General features: G+C 43.4%; 1 protein-coding gene across 1 annotated transcript in view; it reads right to left on the minus strand.

Annotated features, from left to right (window-relative positions):
* CUL1 (cullin 1) overlaps positions 1–22,211 on the minus strand; it is a 101,665-nt gene that overhangs the window by 5,814 nt on the left and 73,640 nt on the right. The window contains exons 10-17 of the mRNA XM_012443784.2: positions 10,276–10,383; positions 10,089–10,195; positions 8,057–8,105; positions 7,503–7,634; positions 6,258–6,375; positions 5,104–5,180; positions 4,491–4,622; positions 1,804–1,896 (exon numbers count right to left, since the gene is read on the minus strand). Of these exons, the coding sequence (XP_012299207.1) occupies positions 1,804–1,896; positions 4,491–4,622; positions 5,104–5,180; positions 6,258–6,375; positions 7,503–7,634; positions 8,057–8,105; positions 10,089–10,195; positions 10,276–10,383 (816 nt within the window). The remainder of the gene's footprint in view (positions 1–1,803; positions 1,897–4,490; positions 4,623–5,103; positions 5,181–6,257; positions 6,376–7,502; positions 7,635–8,056; positions 8,106–10,088; positions 10,196–10,275; positions 10,384–22,211) is intronic.

Raw genomic sequence — 22,211 nt, forward strand, 5'->3', positions numbered from 1 at the left:
AGGAACAGTTCTTGGCCTCAGACTGGGCAATGATTCCTTAGAAATGACCCCAAATCCCAAACAACAAAAAGAAAAAATAGATAAAACAGGCTCCATCAACATTAAAAACGTGTGTATATAAGACAATCCATAGAATGGAAGAAAGTATTTATAAATTACATATTTGATAAGGATCTAGTACATAGAATAAAAAAAGAATTCTTACAACAACAAAAAAACAAATAACCCAATTGAAAAATGGGCAAAGAATCTGATCAAATGTTTCTCCAAAGAAGATATATAAATGACCAATAAACACAAAACAGACTCTGAACACCATTAGCTCTTAGAGAAATGCAAGTCAAAAACGGCAAGAGACTGCTTCGTATCCACTGGGATGGCTAGAATTGTTTTAAAAAAGGAAAATAACAAATGTTGGTGAGGACGTGGAGAAACTGAAAGCTGTTCATATGCCGTTGGTGAGAATATGAACTCAAACAGCCAATATGGAAGTTTGGCAGAAAAAATTCAGTTATTACATGACTTAGCAATTCTATATCTAAGAAAACTGAAAACATGTATTCATAACCATATTGTTCATAATAACCAAAGGGTGGAAACAACTCCAGTGTACATCAACTGATGAACAAATAAAACACGGTCCATCTATACACTGAATTATTCGGCCACAAGAGGAAATGAAGTACCAACACGTGCTGCAACACGGGCAAACCTGAAAACGGTACACACCAAATGAAAGAAGGCCGGCCCAGAGAGCCGCATGTTACATGACTTGTTTTACATGAAATTTCTGGAGTAGGCAACTTGATAGTGAATTAATGGTTGCTGGGGCTGGGGATTAACAGTAGTTACTGCTAATGGGTGCAGGTTTCTTTTTGGGGTGATAAAACATTCTGGAATTGGATAATGGTGGTAGTCGCGTAAGCTAGTGAATATACTAAAAACCACTTTGTACACTTTAAAACGGCGACTTTTATGTTATGTGAAATTGTGTTATCTGAAATATACCTCAATAAAAAATATGAGTAGCAGGAAAAATAACACTAAACTGAAAATTTAAGCTTAGTAAGAAAAGCCTAGCTGGAGAAACAGTTAAGAATTGGTTAAATGGCCGGGCGCGGTGGCTCAAGCCTGTAATCCCAGCACTTTGGGAGGCCGAGGCGGGCGGATCACCAGGTCAAGAGATCGAGACCATCCTGGCCAACATGGTGAAACCCCGTCTCTACTAAAAATACAAAAATTATCTGGGTGTGGTGGTGTGCGCCTGTAGTCCCAGCTACTCGGGAGGCTGAGGCAGGAGAATTGCTGGAACCCGGGAGGTGGAAGTTGCAGTGAGCCGAGATTGTGCCACTGCACTCCAGCCTGGTGCCTGGCAACAGAGCGAGACTCTGTCTCAAAAAAAAAAAAAAAGAATTGGTTAAATGAATCAGAGAAAAGCATAGGGGTGTGTGTTACACTGAGTTTTATTTTTAGGAGACAGGGTCTCTCTGTCACCCAGGCTGGAGTACAGTGGCATGCATGGCAGCCTTGACCTCCCAGGCTCAAGTGATCCTCCAGCCTCAGCCTCCTGAGAAGCTGGGACTACAGGCATGTGCCACCATGCCTGGCTCAACATTGAGTTTTAAAATTAGGCTTTTTGTAATGCGTATTAAAATCCTGGAATAAGAGCATATTCATATTCATGAGGTAAACATCTATTTCAAATTAACGATGCCCTTATCGTCTCCCTTATCGTTCCTAACAATATCCATGAGAACGAGGAAACGGCAACTTGATGCAACGAAGAGACTGAAGTAGGAATACCATTTTAATTTGAGTGCTGTCCGTCAGCTGCTGCACAGTGTAGGCGTCCTCCGTGTTGTACTGAAGCAGGATGGCCATCTGGAACGTCGACGCCTTCGAGGCCCCCCATGTAAAAGGAAAAGAAGGAACATTTAAATGCATGGAAACACCTCCAAAAATATACAGCCTAAGTTTGAAGAACTTGTTTATGAAACAAATTCTTTAAACAAGTACAAAAAAAAGCAGATCTATTTAAAAGGGAATATAAGATGTGGTGATGCCACTGCAATGCAACATTTCCCAAAGTCAAGTCATTTTCCATGTTTTCAAACATTAAAATAATTTGAAGTTTTTTTTTAAATGTATTGTCTTTGTGGATACATACTGCAGACATGTCCTCACTCATTTACAGAAAAGATCACATATTCACACACCTGGTATATGTGGACATGTTAAGCATCAGTCTCCAAATCTGTTTTTGGCCCTCGGGCTCAGGAAAATTGGCTTTTGGCACATTTTTGATATAACAACACAAGTATCAAACTATATTTGGTTTATTAACCCTAAGTACTTTACTGTTAAAGTATGAAAAAAGTAAGTAAACTATGAAATGATAAGTGCACTAAAGTATCTTTTTTATTTTTGTGACGAAGTCTTGCTCTGTTGCCCAGGCTGGAGTGCTGTGGTATGATCTCGGTTCACTGCAGCCTCTGCTTCCCGAGTTCAAGTGATTCTTCTGCCTCAGCCTCCCGAGTAGCTGGGATTATAGGTGCCCGCCACCATGCCCAGCTAAGTTTTGTATTTTTAGTAGAGATGGGGTTTCACCACGTTGGCCAAGCTGGTCTTGAACCCTTGACCTTGTGATCTGCCTGCCTCAGCCTCCCAAAGTGCTGGGATTACAGGCATGAGCCATGGTGCCTGGCCCTACGTTATCTTCTAAAAGACAGGTAGCACGTGTTGGTTCCTGATTGCTGAGTGTGTGCCCGCGAATGAACGCCCCTGAGGACTCCTTCCTCTCTTCTCCCTCTTTTCTTGCATAATCAACAGCAACAAGTCGTGACCCATGACCGTCAATCATTGCTTGCCTAGGCAAGACCTTGGTCAGTGAAGAGAACAAACGAAAAACATCACATGCCTGTTTCGGGGAGGCCCACAGACAGCAGTGCTTCCAGGGCCTTGAACAGAGTACAAGGCAGCGAGTGTGTTGCTAATGCTTTCTACTGGGCCAGCTCTCGGCTGCCTTAACATGCAGACACACCCTAGGCTAAAGCCTCCGCCTTGTCAAAAACTGGACACTGAAATTCCAGGTACTACAGTCGATCACACGGATTCTTCTATGTATATTTGGGATAAATAAAACAAAATTTCAATTGTATAGTAAGAAACATTCAAGTTGATAAAGACCTCTGGAGGCAGCATAACAATACTATGCATTTTAACAATTTTAAATCAGAGTAGAGTTACCAAAAGTTTAAATTAATGAGCAGCTTGAGTCTGTAGAACCCACTGTGAAGTTTAATAGTTAAACACAGACCTGCAATTGTTCTTAGAAGCTGACCGGTGAAACTGTCTCAGAGATTAAAATATGCCATTACTGCCGGGCGCGGTGGCTCACGCCTGTAATCCCAGCACTTTGGGAGGCCGAGGCGGGTGGATCACGAGGTCAAGAGATCGAGACCATCCTGGTCAACATGGTGAAACCCCGTCTCTACTAAAAATACAAAAAAATTAGCTGGGCATGGTGGCACGTGCCTGTAATCCCAGCTACTCAGGAGGCTGAAGCAGGACAATTGCCTGAACCCAGGAGGCGGAGGTTGTGGTGAGCTGAGATCGCGCCATTGCACTCCAGCCTGGGTAACAAGAGCGAAACTCCGTCTCAAAAAAAAAAAAAAAAAAAAAAAAAAAATATGCCATTACTTGCAAAGCCCACTCTGCACAAAAGTGGAAGCAGAAAGAGCCTGGACTTTTTTTTTCTTTTTACTTTGAAAAATATCTAGAGATAGGGTCTTGCTATGCTGCCCAGGCTTGTCTCAAACTCCTAGCCTCAAGCAATCCTCTGGCCTCAGCCTCCCAAAGTGTTAGGATTACAAGCATGAGCCACCACACCAGCCAAGCCTAGACTTTAAGAGAAAAGAACTTAACTGAAATTCTGGCTCAGATACATACAAGCTAGGATTCAGAGAAATTCACTGAAATTAACCCAAGCCTCAGTCTTCTCATCTACAAAATGGAAATATTCTTGGTTTCACAGTTTTAAATTAGTTTGTACTCAATATTGTTGTCAGCACTGAGTGTTATTAATGTGAAACTGATCTGTCAAAGGTGGAGAGCTGTTACAGCGCAATGCATGCGACTCCAGCTTTTTAAGCCGCTACCTAACACTTGATGTGTGTCAGGAAGGAGGCGTGCCAAACACTTCCTAAATACATCATTGAATTTTCACGTCAATTCCCAAGTATAAGCACTAACACCCCCATTAGTGGAGGAGAAAACTGAGGCTCACAATCATTAAATAACTTGCTCCCCAGCCAGAAAGAACTGGAATTTGGCTCGGCTGATTCTTACAACTCCATGCTTTAAACTCGCCACTATTCCCCAAGAAGCTGCACTCTAGATTCTGCTGCTGGGTCGGCTGATGATGATCTCTATAATCTGCCTTGTGTTCACTTAGAATGAAAACAAATGTTACGATCTGAAGGTGGTCTCACCTGCAAAGTGTATCTGTTTTTGAAGCAGTTAGTTACCAGTTCTCCTTTAGACAACTGATACAACCACGTCAGTTTTCGACCACTGTGGCGGCTGGCGTAGAAAGCTGTGAATCGCTGGTAACTGCGTTCCAGCTAGAGGAAAGGACAGCGTTATATGGAATACAGACCTCACGACATCCTACAGGCAGCCTTTCTAAGTGAAACACAGTGTTCCAAGCTCACAGTACAAAGTCAGTGCTTACGTGAAAGTAAAATACAAACGCCAGGTGGTGTCTACCTCTCTTGTAAAGCACTTTAAGCACTGGAAGGTACAATCTTAAAAAAGGTTTGTGCTTCAAGACCAGCAGGTTCATCAAGGTGTTCATTACAGAACTAATTAGGTTCTACTTTACAAGATAAAGACAGGTCTGTAGGGTTGGGACAGACAGCCCTTTAGACACCCAGACCTGCCCCACCACACAGGGCTCTTCCCTGAGTGCTGCCTCTGTGCTTCACTGTGACACAGCCAGCCAGCGGGAAGGACAGCTGCAGGCCTGTCCCCTTCCACAGCGAAGGCTGCCCTGCCCCACCCTCCACTGAGCACTAATGGGACGGCAGACAAACCCGTCCTTACCTCTGATGGCAAGGCGAATGTACAAGACTGCTGGAAGGGCCAGGACCCGGAGCTCAGGACTTGAATGCTGAAATCCACTGGGGAGTGGAAGGGAGGGGAGAGTGAACATTCTGGAATCCATTAATTGGTTTATAAATTGAAAAAATCAATCATTTCAGATGTGGACTGCTCTTTATTAAAAAGTACATTAAATCAAAATCCTCCTTGAATATAAAATTAAGAATTGAATATTTTATTCAATTAAAATTAGCAAAAGGTGCAAAAGCCAGATATTCTCTTCTTCCAAACAGTGACAGTCTGCATTTTGCTTCCATCTCGGAATTCTGCTGTCACACACCTGCCCTGCTTCCCCTGCTTTCCTTTTCTGTCCTGAATCGCTCAGTCCACTCGAGCCACGCCTGTGCCTGCCAGGCCCGGCATCATCATCACAGCCCCAAGCTCACGGAAACTCACAAGCAGGAGACCGCTAACTTGATTACAGTGTGTGTATCACTTATTACTGTGAAAAGACACACATGATGTATAAATTATAACAGTAATTTCACCTTCGCAGATAGTTAAAAAGCCCACTGGCAGAACTGTCCAGTTTAACAATGGAATTGTATTTCTGATTTGGGAAAAATAAAGTTCTCCATTTTTCATTTAAAAAGACAAAGATTATCAAAAGATGATGTAAGCAGAAATCTGCCATCCTACTGCTATTGCAAGACCTTAAAATACCAGCCCAGCTGCCACTCCTGGAGAAATGAACCACCTGCACCCTGCCTGTACTGATCCCTAATCCCAATCTGAAGCCACAAGTCTTCAGCTAGACTGTTACCTACGCAGGCCAAGTGAACATTAAAATAAGTGCCAGAATGGATCCAAGCTAAGGTTTACAACAGGAAACTCAGCCTGTGGGTCCTTCCCTAGATCCCAACAGGTGGTGGCCTTGCCGCAGGAGAGCTGACAGTGCTTCAGGAATCGCCATCTCCTACTGTCTGTCACACAGGAGTTGGGGGAGGTGGGAAGCACCTTTGGGAGGAATCTCCTGCTTCTCAGTTCTTGAATTTCTGACAAAGCCCCTCCCATCTTTACCTAATACTTTGTCATTTCTTCATTTGCTACAAAGAACTCTGCCTGTGAGAGCAAGACACAGACATGCAGGTACTCACAGTCCAGGGGTTCAGAATTTGTCAGGTGCTTTTTGAATTGCTCATTCAGATCTTTGCTCACACCAATGTCTTGAAACATCCGCTGAAGTTTAGAGGTATACTCGAAACCGCAAGCTTGCTGAAAAGAACCCAGGTAACTGTCTTAATTTGTACAAAAATACAAATGTACACAAGGGAATCTTGGAGAAATCACAGTACACAATATATACTTAATTATATGGAACTACTAGCAAAGCTAGTTACATTTTGTTCTATTTTACATTATAAATATGCATGGATTAAAATTAACACACTCTCAAAAAACCCCACAGCTCTACGTTGCACAGTTAAGTCTTCATACACACAGTTCGCAGACACGCAACTTCTGAGCACCTAAGAGCAAGGTATTCTGACACTATGGTAGAACACAATGTGAAATAATTTGTCACTATCTCTTACCAGAAACTGAACTGCGTCCCCCCAAAATCCCTATGTTGAAGCCCAAACCTCCAATGTGATGCTATTTGGAGGTGATGAGGTCTTGAGGGTGGGCCCTCACGATGGGATGGGTGTGGCTCTGAGACGCACAAGAGCTCTGCACTCTCTACACGTGAGGGCACAGCAAGAAGGTGGGTGGCTGCCTGTAAAGCGGGAAGAGGGCCTGGCCTGTGCCAGGAACCAAATCAGCTGGCACCTTGGTCTTGGACTTGCAGCCTCCAGAACTGTGAGAAACTGTTTCTGTTGTTGAAGCCACCTAGTCTATGGTATTCTGTGATGGCAGCCCAAGCTGACAAAGATACCCACATAATTTCGGGTCAAAGTAAAACATGCTCCAAGTCAAATAAGAGCACTTGACAGCACCAACACACAGGGCGAGCGTAAAGGAAGTGGCAGAGAAAGAACTGCGCGATAGCAAAGTGAGCCCAGAGCAAACGAAACTTCCGCTCAGCTCCGGGCCAGCACAACGTGAATGTGGTCCAAGGCCAAAGGTGTGGGAGGCAGGAGAGGCCGCACAGATAGTGAACAGGCCCCAGCCAGGCCTGGGTAGCGTGGAAGCCCCAGAGCGGGGTGGGGAAGGAGTCAGGAAGGCACTGGGGCCCAACAGAGGAGAGTGAGAGGTTTGGGAGGTTTTCAGAAGAGCAGTGGCAGAGCTTCTTGTACAAACTCCTGCACAAACTCCTATGCCTGCCTCATAACCTGGAGAGACTAAGAATTGTTTTAATACTGACTCAGAAGCTGCGATTTTTCAGGAAAAGATGAACTCACCTTTAACTTGGAGATCATGCTGGCTTCGGCATCGTCACTTGCACTGTTCTGATGGACAAGCCTCTTGGCCAGCATCTTCGCATAGAACTTCTGAAACACGTCTTTGTCCTCTATGTACTTGAAGACAACCATCTGGCAAAGCCACGGAGACAACACACTTAACAAGCACACTCACAAGCTGACGGTGCAGAGCTAACTGTCACCGGCCACTCACAAGCCGACGGTGCAGAGACGACTGTCACCGGCCACAAGCCAGGAGCCAAGATGTGCCCTTGGCTTTAGGCAGGTCTGTACGGCAACGTTTATGATGGCAAAAACTCTGCCCCAGAGTCTTCAAAGTTTTGTGAATCTCTGAATTCACAGTGAGTTGGACTATTAATGAGGAAAGTACAAATGCTAAAAGTAGTGACTCAAATTAGGGAGTGAAACCACAGATTCAGAATAAAATCAGTGACGATCACTTTTCACATTTCAGAGGCCCTCTATTAATAACATTACAGACAACTTGTGAAAAACACAGCTATTAAGAATGGAAACGACCAGGAGGCACTTACCACCTGATTGAGTGTGTCTTCTAGTTCTGCCTCCTCTGGGTTCTTGGAACTGCAAATTTTAAAAAGGTATGGTGTTTTAAAACATCAGTACATTTAAACAAGTACCACTTAGTCAGAATGCAGGTTCAAGCATTCAAAAGATCAGTTCTCATCAGATTAGTACAGAGGAAGAGGGAAGGCTGACTTTCCTTACCTACAGCAAACTGGCAATCATAGTATAACCTCATGACTGAAGAACAGATTTTGAAATAATCATTTAGAATATCCAAGATGGAAACCAACAGGAGATATTTATAAAACGTTTCCAAAAACATTCTGAAGGAAGTTTTCCTTTAAGATCATCCACTTCAATTTAAGGAAATTCACTTTTCCAGCTGCTTTCTAGTCTGCCGTCACTTAACTTTGAAGAAACAAAAAGGCGCACAGATTCCTTTCCATGACCCGATCATTAAAGGTAATGAAGGGTTTCAATTCCTACCAAAGTGCTGTTTGTAGCTGTATCTACAAAAGAGATGACTGTCCTTTAACAACTGAGTCATCCTATGAACAAACGATAGTTCAAAGGTGACTTACAGGTAGATGAATTTTTCTACAAGACTGCTTTATGAACAAGACCCCCTAATTCATATAAAATGAATCAGCCACCACACAACCTCTGAAGAGGTGTCTGCAACCTGAGAACAGTTGATTCAGAAAACCCACCCCTATTCTGCACACTCTTGGGTCAAGCGGGTTCCTCTTCCCTCGGAGCAGTTCAACTTAGTGCCACCCGGATTCCACTCGCACAACGCATGCTGTTCAAGAGATGCTGTGGAAATGTCTCTGCCAGTCTGTCTGCGCCAGTGACCTTAACTAATAATCAGAAGGCTTGATGAGGGCCATTCATGAAAAGACAACAGATAAAAAGGACTCTAAGGCCAGGCACAGTGGCTCATGCCTGTAATCCCAGCACTTTGGGAGGCTGAGGTGGGTGGATCACTTGAGGTCAGGAGTTCAAGACCAGTCTGGCCAACACAGTGAAACCTTGTCTTTACTAAAAATACCAAAAAAAAAAAAAAAAAAAAAAAAGCTACTCAGGAGGCTGAGGCTGCAGTGAGCTGAGATCACGCCACTGCACACAAGCCTGGGCGACAGAGCAAGACACCTTTTCAAAAACAAACAAACAAAAAAATTGGCCGGGCATGGTGGCGTGCCTGTAGTGCCAGCTACTTCGGAGACTAAGGCATGAGAATCACTTAAACCCAGGAGGTGGAGGCTGCAAGGTTGCAGTGAGCCGAGATCGTGTCACTGCACTCCAGCCTGAGCAACAGAGTAAGACTAAGTCTTAAAAAAAAAAAAAAAAAGGACACTAAGTGTTCTGTCAAACTGAAGACCCAATAGAGTATCTCCATAGTCATAATACGTGGCCCCCCAAAATGAAACCAAGTCATGAGAGGCATTTCAATTTCAAGTCCTGTTTCATTTCTGGAGAGGATCTCACCACAGTTGTTAAATTAACATTAAACCAGAATAAATATTTCTGTTTACTGCAATAAATAGGAAAAAAACATCAAATACTCAGTTTCTCGCTGGCCTTGGGTAAGAGAAAGCTATAATAGACCTGCATCAAATGTTTTCCCGTCATTTACCAAAAAGGCCACATCATTTTTACATGGTTCTCTGTTACAATAGTAAATCACATCGGACTTGGTACTGCTGGGTTCCTAGGAAGCTGCACTATGTTTTGAAGAATTATTATTAACTGACAACTCTGGCTTGCTAATATTTTACTTCAGATTTCTGCAGCGACATTCTCAAGTGACACTGGGTAGTACTGGATGTAGAGTAACCGAAGTCCCACAATACAATGAGACGCTTCTGTTTTAAAAACAGCCAGGGGGAGGGAATGCAGATTTTCAACTGGGAAGATGATGATGTTTAAGCGTTTTCTCATAAGGGACAAAACTTGCAATTTAATGTATGTAAAATGTAAATTTTAATTTAAAGCTGACGTTTTAAACAGGCATACTAAGAAAACAGGGTCATTTAATACCTTTTCTTCAACAAGGAGTCACAGTATCGAGCCAGCAACTCAGGGGATTTACTGGATGACTGGGCCATCTTGGTAACCGCGTTGTTGTTTATGAAGCGACCACAAGCCTGTGTTACACAGAGCACAGTTAGAGACAAACGCCCCATCCAGATATACTACAGGCAAGTCACAAGCGCCACACGCCTACCTTATCAAGAGCAGCCACAAAGCCCGCGTCATTGTTGAATGCAGACATTACCAGGGCATTGTATTTTTTATGAACATCGAGCACTGTCTGTACATACATTTTGGGGTCCTTAAATGGGGGCAGAAATAGAAACCAAAGTTGGTTACTGCATATAAAATATTCTAAAAGCTATACATACCTTTACAAAGTTAAGAAATAAGATCAAGACATACTTTTGGTACCATCATTGAAACACACAGGACATTTTGATTATATATATAAAATAAAAACCAATATATTCTCCACACTGTAAATACTGATCTCGACCTTGCATTACAAACAGTGAAAACTCAAAGATCATGAAAACAGCATTTTCTAAGTGACAGCTCTGCTTTGCCAATTTCTCCTTGTTAAACAGTGCAATTCTGGACTCCGTTTCAGCTGGAGAAGAGCATTCAGCCAGCGAGGTCTGTCATCAGCAACGCAAGGGAAAGCGGGGCTCAGGGAGGGAGTTTGACTGCGGCCCCCACCCCCTGCAAACCAGAGACTGAGATCTGTGTGGCGCTGCTGGGGCCAGGGCCTGATAGCAGGGCGGGAAGAGGGGTAGAGTGTGGCGTGGGGCAGCAATGGGGCATCCCTGGACCAAGGAACAATATGGAAATGCAACAGGCCAGCCAGGGGGCTTCTGTGGCCAAAGGAAGGCGGCAACAGTGGAAGGCGAAGGAGACCGAGCTGAGTGCTAATGTGAAAAACAGTGCTGCTGCTGGGCACACACTGCACGCCCCCACCACCCTTCATGGGACCGAGACAGCCCACACTGGGAAGCAGGTGCTGTTTTCATCCCCATTCTACAGATGAAGAACTGTCACAGCTAAGTACACTGCCAGGAAATGGCGGCAGAGTCAGGCTTGGCTCTGGGCTCTGCGGGAGCCGGGCTGGGAAGGCTGGTGGGAGGGAGCTCTGGGCCACCCCTAGCCAAGCACAGACCCAGGCGCAGGGGCAAGCCTGTTTCCACATCACTGATACGTTAATCTGCAGGGCTCAGGTGCCAGAAACCAACACTCCCCCAAGTCTACCTAGTCAGCATTTTTAAATGACATTTGATTGATTTACTTATTTTTATTATATACTTATTTATTTTGAGACGGAGTCTCACTCTGATTGATTGATTCTGAGATGGAGTCTTGCTCTGTCGCCAGACTGGAGTGCAGCTCTGCAATCTCTAGGCCGCTGCACTCCAGCCTGGGCAACAGAGCAAGATGCCATCTCAAAAATAAAAATAAAAAAGAGTGTCAGAGGTTTCCTGTTTAAAAAAGAAAAGAGCTATATAATAAATGCAAGGTTTATTATTATGAATATATTGTGATAAGATTATAAGTCCAATAAGACATAAATATGGTCTCTTCCTGACATGAACATTTGATAAGAGAAAACATTAAAAGGGAACTTATGCAAAAGAATTGCCAAATAATTAATATTGAAAGGTAATACTGCAGATATTTAATATTTCAAAATTGCCACCTTAAAAATGCTGAAACACATACAGCGTTAACTGCACTACCCGATAGCCTTGCTCTCCGCTTCACGGCTACCCCAGATGTAGGGACACTTCTTCCACTTTACCTGGATGGTCTTAATCCTCAGAGTGAAACAGAAGCACCTCCAGGTTAGGCCACATCTTACTTCATATAAGCTTGCTTCTTTTAAACAATGAAAACATTTTCTGCTTGACCTAATTGTGATTTTGCTACTGAAATAGATACTGCTTCTGCCGATTCAGATTTTAGATCACCTTCAGATTTCATGTCAAATTATTCCACAACATTCACATAATTCTTCTCTCTGCCTTCCTTCTGCTACAGTATTTACAAAGTGCTTAGCCTACAGCAAGGATTCAAACACTGGAAAATGCTAGAAACATTATTAGGTAGTTTTCAAATAAGGTAACATGCAGGATCTCTTAACAAGTTAACAGCCCTACAAAGAATTGCGTGTCAAAACTGCCAATTTAAGGACTCAATTTGCTTCCAAAACTTGCTGGTTTTTTGTTTTATGTTTTTGAGACATTGTCTCGCTCTGTTGCCAGGCTGGAGTGCAGTGGTGCAGTCTTGGCTCACTGCAACCTTGGCCTCCTGGGTTCAAGCGATTCTCCTGCCTCAGCCTCCCGAGTAGCTGGGGCTACAGGTGATGCCACCACGCCCAGCTAATTTTTGTATTTTTAGTAGAGATGGGGTTTCACCATGTTGGCCAGGATGGTCTGGATCTCCTGACCTTGTGATCCACCTGCCTCAGCCTCCCAAAGTGTTGGGATTACTACAGGTATGAACAAAAACTTGCTATTTCTTTTGGAAAACGACTCACAGTATTTATGTAAAGTATGTTATGCATATAAACATTAATACTTATTTTATTTGCAAGAATGACTCACCCTTAGCAGCAGAGGGGCTACAGACCCACATGTACAAGGCCTCGCCCACCTGGCAGCCTGACCCCTCAGCCTGCAAGGCTTCCCTGCCACACTCCCTCACCCTCGTTCTGGAAAACGCCAGCCTTGACTTACTCCACACTCCGGAAAACGCCAGCCTTGACTTACCCCACACTCCTGCTTGCGACTTGTCACTGATGGACTCCTTGAACCAGTGATGTCTCTATGTTGACTATAACGTTTCAGAATTATACTTTTCCCTATTTTCTCAACATTTTTTCACCATTTTTTCCTCAGATGTGGAATTTGGAAAAATATAAATTTCCCAAGGAATGCCAGGAACAACTTCTCACACGTAAACCCAAATCTCCCGGAGTAAAGAAGTCTTCAGACTCCAATTCCAAGATTCTTTCAACTACAGCAGTCTGGCTGGTGAGATGGAAGGACTTGCACAGAACCCACTAAGAGAAGAGTGTCAAAACACTGGCCTTGGCTGGGCATAGTGGCTCACACCTGTAATCCCAGTACTCTGGGAGGCTGAGGCAGGCGAAACACGAGGTCAGGAGTTTGAGATCAGCCTGACCAACACGGTGAAACCCTGTCTTTACTAAAAATACAAAAAATTAGCTGGGCATGGTGACGGGTATCTGTAATCCCAGCTACTCAGGAGTCTGGGGCAGGAGAATCGCTTGAACCCATGAGGCGGAGGTTGCAGTGAGCCAAGATTATGCCACTGCACTCCAGCCTAGGTGACAGTGCGAGACTCTGTAAAAACAAAAATCTGGCCTTGAAAATGTGAATTTAGGAACCGGTCAAGGGGCAGACAAAGAACACACTAGAATAATATAGGGGAGAGAATGTTAAGGAAGTAGTCAGCAAACAGAGAAAAGATTTTCAAAAGGGGAGTAGATTTAGCATTCTGGAGGTAAATGATGAAGACAGGCTATAAAACTGGAAGGAGACAGATCGGCTGGATCAAATGTGCATTTTTTTTTCAAGAAAATTAAGAATGAATGTTTGAGGTTTAAAAAAATAAACAAAAGCAGTAACTGGTTTGATTCAGGACCCTCCATGTACTCATGAGAGCTTTTCACATGTCAGAAATAGGACATCTCTCAGGGTCTGTCCCGAGGGCTCACATTCAACTCCTACATGATTTCAGTTGTTGCGATGCCCAAAACGAACACATTCACGTCTAGACCAAGCTTCCCCTAGGTGAGCTCCCACGACCTGCCCTTGGCCACCATGGGATTCCCAAACCCCTCTGTCATGAATGGGCTGATCCGCTCCCCAGTCCTGCGTTCTCTGGAGCTTTTCTTGACAAGTGCCACCACTCACCCAGCGGCTCGAGCCAGACACCCAGGACTCACAATTCCTGCTTTCTGACTCACAACTCCTGTGAATCCACTTAATCCACAACCCAACCATTTCTTTTCAATGTTTTATTGTGGAAAAAATTCAAAGATATTAACAATTAGAAAGGGTAGTAAAACTTACCCCATGTACTCATCATCCAGTTTCAACAACTGTCAAAATATAAAACCTGTCCGTTACAAAGCCAGGGTCTCTGCCTCATTCTTCTCCCCATTCCCCCCATGCCCAGCCCAGTCTCCACCAGGCCACTATCACTATCTGAATCACGACAACAAATTTAACTGGTACACTTGTGTATTAGTCACGGTTCCCTAGAGGGCCAGACTAATAGGATATAATATCCTATTAGTTCATATATATATATATATATTTAGTATTAACTTACACAATCACAACGTCCCACAATAGGCTATCTGCAAGCCTGAAGAGCAAGGAGAGCCAGTCTGTGTCTCAAAACTGAAGACCCTGGAGTCTGATGTTTGAGGACAGGCAGTCTTCAGCACAGGAGAAAGTGTGGGCTGGGAGGCTAGGCCAGTCTCTCCTTTTCTCATTTTTCTGCCTGCTTTATATTTGCTGGCAGCTAATTAGATGGTGCCTACCAGATTGAGGGTGGGTCTGCCTTCCCAGCCCACTGACTCAAATGTTAACGCCCTCACAGGCACCCCGGAACAAGACTTTGCATCCTTCAATCCAATCGAGTTGACACTCAGTATTAACCATCACAACCTGTACTCGTCTCCTTCGAACCCACTAAGCACACACATCCCATCAATTCCATGACTAACACTCTCCACTCGTTTCCTCGTGACCTTAGGATTAAGCTAATATCATTGACATGGCTTATCAAGGTCTCCCCTGGTCTGGCCAGCCCATGCCTGCCTTCACGCTTACCTTCTACCTCAGGTCACACCTGGCTTCTTAGTTCTTAAGATGGGCTGTGTGTAGGCCCACTGAGGGGCTTTGTTCTGTCTGGGATCCCCCTTTGCCTAGTTAGCTCTAACTGTTTTCTCCATCGTAAACACTTTTTTCAGGGACACTTTCTCTGAATGTCCAAGACAGGCCAAGGTTGCCCTGTTACAGACTGCCCAAACCCCATCCCAATTCTAATCACACCTGCCAATTCCTCGATAACGGCGGGTGGATCACCTGAGGTCAGGAGTTCAAGACCAGCCTGGGCAACATGGTGAAACCCCATCTCTACTAAAAATTAAAAAATCAGCCGGGCTTATGGCAAGGAATTCCTTGCTATCGGCCTTTCTTGCTGGGCACATCTCAGTGTTGCCCACTGGGACCGTGTCTGCCTGCTACCACTGCCGTACTTCTAAGTACCTAGTGAGGCGACATTTACCAAATAATCTCCTAAATGGCTAAACCAGGAACATAATAACAATCATAACTGAATTATGACCTTTTATTCCATACATTTCCACTAAAAAGATAATTCTAAAGGCCAATTTCACAAAGAGAAAATACACGTAACTTTTATCTTACTCTTTCTTAAAAAGGTAAACCAAATACGGCATACGAAGAGGTGAGAGGGCATCGCTTCATGGAGAGCTGACATATATTTAGACATAATTTCTGGGGATCAGTTGTGATCCTAAGTGATACTTTAACACTCAAACACTTCCTAATGACCCAGTACCATTCAAGAATATTGCCAAAGAGGAATACTGGGGTGCTACAGGAACGAAGGGAGTAACCTTCACCATTTCGTGAACACAAGCTGGTGCTCTCCAGGCTGAGGGACAGATCGGATGGTCTGCAGAAAGCTGCTCTTGCCTCCACTACCTCTGAGGGTACATTCAGCGTCCACATTTTTCATCCAGCCAGGGGCTAAAGAGATCAATTACAAGAACTTTAGGGGAGTTCCCTGAGGATAGAGAGTTGACAACAACAGATCAACCTCAGGACACTAGGACCTGGCTCCACACTGTCCAGTCTTACCTCTAGGTCATTTGTCCTTAAGAAGGGGAGAGAAGTGAGGCCCCATTAAGTAACAAAAACATATGGTGCAGTTGTTTGGGGGCCATGTCATTCTTCCCATTAGCATCAGCACTTGGTCTTGGAGGAATATTATCTCCATGCAAACATAGAGAAGCAAAGGTTTCAGAAAAAAACAAACCACAGAGAGTATGTGTGCAGACCACGCAGTCTGACCGTTATCTGGGAAGGTGCTCAGAGGCACCCACATGGTTCTGAGCTGCCAGCCACTGCCAGTCTGTGTGTGCTCAGGGGAAAAAATTAATTTTAATATTAATAGGCAAAAATAAGGGAGATACATGTTAGATCTCAAAAATCCTTTAGAAATAATTTGCATTTTCTTAATAGTTTTTTTTCTAACCTCTTTCAATAAGCGGGAAACCAACAGTAGTTTAAAATATTGAAACAAAAACACTAATAATTTAGTAAGTGCTCTCTTTTCTCATTCTTTTTTTTTTTTTGAGACAGGGTTTAGTTCTGTCGCCCTGTCTAGAGTGCAGTGGCATGATGTCGGCTCACTGCAACCTCTGCCTCCCACGTTCAAACGATACTTCCGCCTCAGCCTGCCAGTGCTGGGATTACAGGTGTCAGCCACTGCGCCTGACTTTATTTTCATGGTGATGCCCCGGCCATGTTAAACAGTGCCAACAAGAAAATGCTCCTCCCTCGAAGCCGATATTGGTCGAAATTCTAAAATGTTGCTGTAGTTGCTCCTAGATTTCAGTAATACACATGTAGGACTGGAATTAGCACATTTTAAGTCTTCCCTTTACAACACATCACATTCCACATGAGAGTTAATTTGGAGAACTCTCAAACCAACACGTGCAGACTCAGTTAAAACATCTGTTTGAAGAGGGAGTTCCTTTGGGTTCCCCAGGACTCGCATGATTAATAATAAGCCACTGGTTGACATCTATAGACTACTTCATCCAGCAACGGAATATACTTTCTCAAATCCAGCTGCCTCAACCTCCCAAAGTGCTGGGATTACAGGCGTAAGCCACCGTGCCCAGCCTTTTCCCTTTACTTTAACTGGCCTACCTGCTGCTACTCTTTGCTTCAACGATTTATATCTATCTTGGAATCATGGCTCTGAGCCTCAGACCATAGTTATAAATCTTTAATCTCATTGTCATATTCCTGATCCCAGCGCCATTAACTGTGTGGGTTTCATTTTTATTCTGGCCTTTGTTACATCCCCTGGTTGTTCCCCTAGCTCTGGCTGACACCTACATTTTCCTTTATTTCAAGGTGAGGCTGAAGTCCTTGTCTTCAGCCTTTCGGAATGTACTACCCCGTAATGCTTAGGCTCTAAGTGGACTAGATTTAGGGTCTGAGTGATCAGAGATGAAAATGATAAACTTTGAAAGCAGAACTAAGACTTGCCCCGAAAGACTGACTTCTCTGAAGAGAATGAAAAAATTCCCCAGGTAGAATGATGTTTCAGAAAGGAATAATTAAGTTAGTTCAGAAACAGTAGTAGTACACAGAAGATGAGAAGCAGGGCTGTCTGACTCAATGAGGATGGATAGCAAGGAGAAGTTCATGGGCATGATCTCTAATTGGTCTTGAACCAATCAGGGGTCACTTCAGTACTTATTTAAAATACAATTTCATTGATGTGGTTATAAAGTTAAATTGGGGTAGGGATGTGCGTCCATAATGGATTTGCTTGTGAAATTATTAGTCTTCCCTACAATTAAACGAAAGAAAGGTGTATATTGGATATAAAACAGCCTGGGCTGGGCACAGTGGCTCACACTTGTAATCCCAGCACTTTGGGAGGCCAAGGCAGGTGGATCAGCTGAGGTCAGGAGTTTGAGATCAGCCTGGCCAACGCCAACATGACGAAACCCTATCTCTACTAAAAACACAAAAATTAGCCAGGCATGGTAGTGCATGCCTATAATCCCAGCTATTCAGGAGGCAGAGGTTGCAGTGAGCTGAGATTGTGTCATTGCACTCCAGCCTGGGCGACAGAGCAAGACTGCATCTCAAAAAAAAAAAAAAAGATCGGCTGAGGCAGGCAGATCACAAGGTCAAGAGATAAAAACCATCCTGGCCTCATCTCTACTAAAAATATTTTAAAAATTAGCTGGGCGTGATAGCATGCACCTGTAGTCCCAGCTACCTGGGAGGCTGAGGCAGGAGAATCACTTGAACCCGGGAGGTGGAGGTTGCATGAGCCAAGATGGCACCACTGCCCTCCAGCCCAGGCGACAGAGTGACACTCCATCTAAAAACAAAACAAAACAAAAGACAGCCTGGTTATCTTAGACTCCAAAATGACAACTGTGTACATTTTCTTTTAGAGAATATGATTATTCTCTTCATCTCATGGCAAGACAAAATAAATCCAAACCATCCTTGTTGCTCTGAAGTTATATACCTGTAATTCACAAATGTTGTGACATGCTATCTGAGTCAATTTATATTTTCAGCATATATCAGTTCTTTGTGTAAATCTTACTGTACAAAAAAGCATGCTTCCTTTTGTCGTAAAGCAACTATTTCTCCTTTCCAATATTCACTTACTCAAAACCTGCATATTTCTTTGGTTTCTTAAAAAATGTTTAACATAGAAAATTTTCAAGCATGTTCAAAACAAGAAAAGAATAGTCAAATCAACCCCCATAAATGCATGAGCCAGCTTTAAGGAACAGCTATGGCTCTAAGAGTCTAGGAAGTTTCTCATCTGACCCTCTTCCTAGGAATGTAAGCAGATTTTATGAATGCGTATCCTGTCTCCTTTGACCAAACCAAGCCAACTTACGCTTCAAATGTAAGGTTCTGCAGCTAATTTTATCACTGACTGGATAATTTTCTTTTGTTACCATCCATAGAATGTTTGCCTCAAGACTCAGTTGTTTAATCATGCACTTCACTACAGAAAAGAAAGGGAATCTTAGATATATAAACCCAAACTCAAACCTACCAGAAGCAGCTGATAGTACGTTAGTCTGTTCACTGTGCCTGAGTTCATGCATGATTGGGTTTTTATAGTTATTTCTAACTTAACTTCCCAATCCAAATCACAGAACTTTTCCTGCTAAGGTACTAGGATCTACCCTAGTTTTCCATGGAAAAATAGCTTACCAGGGATACCTAATTTTATTTCTGCTTATCAAATTCTCTATCTGACGTGCTGCCTTTTCTAAGTATCATACCATCACCCCAGTCCTGGAGCCAGCTACTGAGAGCAGCTTCTGAAAATTTCTGTTTAACGTACAACTTCTCTCAGAACTGAAATAACTTTCACAACATTGCTCCCCGGTCAGTGTCTGCAGCCCAACGCCCAGCGTTAGAGCCAGCAGCCCCGCTGGGTGTTGAAGGACCTAACAGGCCCATCTCAGCTGGGCCACACCGCAACGCCCATTAGGCTCAGAACACTACATCAAGATACGGTTTCAAAGAGGACTTGTGCTTTTTTTGTTGCCACTTCTGCCCTGAAGACCAGGAGTAAGATTCTCTTATAGCCTGATTTATGTTCATTTACATAACTGTCTTTGTAGGGGAATACAGTAACATGTAGATTGCTGAGGAATTAGGTGTTAATTCAACATTCAAAATGGAACCAATTGCACAGTCAAGCATTAATTACCAAGAACTTATAAGTCTGCATTATTTGACTCTTCTCCTGAACTTCATTTTGGCATTTTGCTATAAGCTGGTGCCAAAGAAAATTATCAAACTACCCAAGGACTTGACATCCCACTTCGCTGTACGTGCACTGCTGATGATGCTGTCCACAACACTACCATGCTTTTGAGGATGAGTCATTGGGGAAAGTAGCCTCAGCTCCGACCACCAAGACAAATCAATCTTCTGAGTTACTAGCTGATTGTGCTTCACTGCGCTGACTATCTTTAGTGGCAAGCTCCCTGTAATGACTACAAAAATTTCAAGGCAAAGTATAACTCTAACAAGAGTCCTGGACTGCATTACACACACTTTGAGAATTATATTAAGCTTTATGATATGTTTCATATCCTTACTTTGCTACTCTATGATCTATTTTATTTTATTTTTTTAATTTTTATTTTTTCACTGTGAGAATAACATTTATTAACACATGTATAGTATTATGGTTAGTGTTCAGTACAAATCAGCTATTATTAACGAGACATTTATATGTTGAATTATGTTAATACATGTTGCCACACAAATAGTTTTCCATTACACATGAGTTTTCCAACCTCTATGATCTATTTTATTTCACGTATTGTGTAAGCAGCCCCAAGTCCTTTTCGGGGCAATGGGAAGTAATAACTAAGACCTAAGTATACTGAAACCCTATTCTGTACAAGGTGTCATGCTAAGCTCTGAGGACACAAAACTGATAGAGCCATCTCTGCTGGAAGAGATGGACACTCACACGGCCATCTAAAACATAAAGCAGTGCACACGTCACATAAACAGTCCAATGTGCTATTATTTCAAGGAGGAGACTCTACCATTCCAAGGTGATTGAGAAAACTTTTGAGCTGGGTTTTGAAACATAAATAGGTATTTCACAGGTAGAAAAAAGAAGGAATGTGTCTAAGAAGAGACGAGAGAAGAACTAGGAAAGTAGAGTGAGGCAAATTTATGCAACGGTGAGTTCCAGCTGGGATGACGCGAGCAGCGGGGTCAAGAGTCGGGGAGCTGAGACAGCAGCCCTGCAGCAGATGGCCTTCACCATTTTCATTTACAGATCCTTGCTGGGTAAGAAGCCAGGTCCAAAACCCAGGTCGTAAAACTAGAATGAGGTGTGAGCTTCGCTCTCAAGGGATGTTTAACCCATGGTGCAGTGACAGGAAGCGCAGGAAGTTACAAACACCTGTACGCTGGTGATGAGAGTTTTACAAATGTTATAGGGCTTAGGATGGAAGAGTTACGGTCAGTTCTTTCTAGAAGGGAGGATTTGAGCTAGCCTTAAAAGCAGGACTAAGACAAGCAGAAGGCAAGGATGACTGTGTTACAAGTAGAGACATTAGCCAGGGTTTGGAAGACGGGGTTCATGAAAATGTGGGCTACTTAGAGGATTTTGATTTAGTATAACATTATGATTTATATTATCACAGGGAAGAGCTTTATTTTCTTTGTTTAAAACAAAGGATGAAAAGAATGCACAGTAAAATTATGAATGTATTAAGTGGTATTTTTGAAAGATGAAACCGATAATTATCATGAAGGATGAATGGGAATGGGAGAGGTGTGGAACCCTTTGGGAGGCAAAGTGATGCATGAAGCCAAGATTAAGATGGTAGCCTTGCGACTGCAGAGAAAACGCAAAGAAAATAGTAAGAGCCAAAGGAGGAGGAATTCCCATGCTCCACTGACTCATCCCAGAAGACAGAGGAGGCGACAACTCACTACTTAGACAGGCAGGCTGCTTACTGGTTTGAGAAGGATTCTGAGGCCACGTTCAGACCCTGCGGGAAATTATACCCTACTAGATTACTAATGATTACAATGAACAAAGGATGGGGGCAGGGTGACTCATGCTACACAGCTGCCACCTCTGTGCTAAGGAATGGCGGAAGAGGTGAGTTTCAAATGGACCTGCAAGGTAGGCACTAAACTAGGAAGATTAGGTCACGGAGATGTGACAAGGACAAAGGCAAGGCATTCTAATTCAGAATTCTTGACATCATGTCTACTACGGGAATGCCCTAAATGCTTGCTGAATAAATGAAACAACAATTTCAGTTTGATCTGCAAAATGTGTTTGCCCCTTGAGTCGAAACACTGACTACAGCATGCACCTAAAAATACTCCTCAATTTGGGATTATGTTTCAATAAACCCATCATATACTGAATGTGTGTTTGTTGTTGTTTCTCTTTCTGAGACAGAGTCTTATTCCGTCGCCCAGGCCAGACTGCACTGGCACCATCTCGGCTCATTGCAACCTCCACCTCCCAGGTTCAAGCGATTCTCCTGCCTCAGCATCCTGAGTAACTGGAATACAGGTGCCTGTTACCACACCCGGCTAATTTTTGCATTTTTAGTAGAGACAGGATTTCACCATGTTGGTCAGGCTGGTCTCAAACTCCTGACCTCAGATGATCCACCCGCCTTGGTCTCCTAAAGTTCTGGGATCACAGGCGTGAGCTACTGTGCCCGGCCCTGGATGTGTAATGTGTGACAATATTTTCAATGTACGATGGGCTTATTGAGAGTATCATAAA

Source organism: Aotus nancymaae, unplaced genomic scaffold (genome assembly GCF_030222135.1).
Source record: "Aotus nancymaae isolate 86718 unplaced genomic scaffold, 86718_ANA_hifiasm-v0.15.2.pri h1tg000002l, whole genome shotgun sequence".
Classification (NCBI taxonomy): Eukaryota; Metazoa; Chordata; class Mammalia; order Primates; family Aotidae; genus Aotus; species Aotus nancymaae.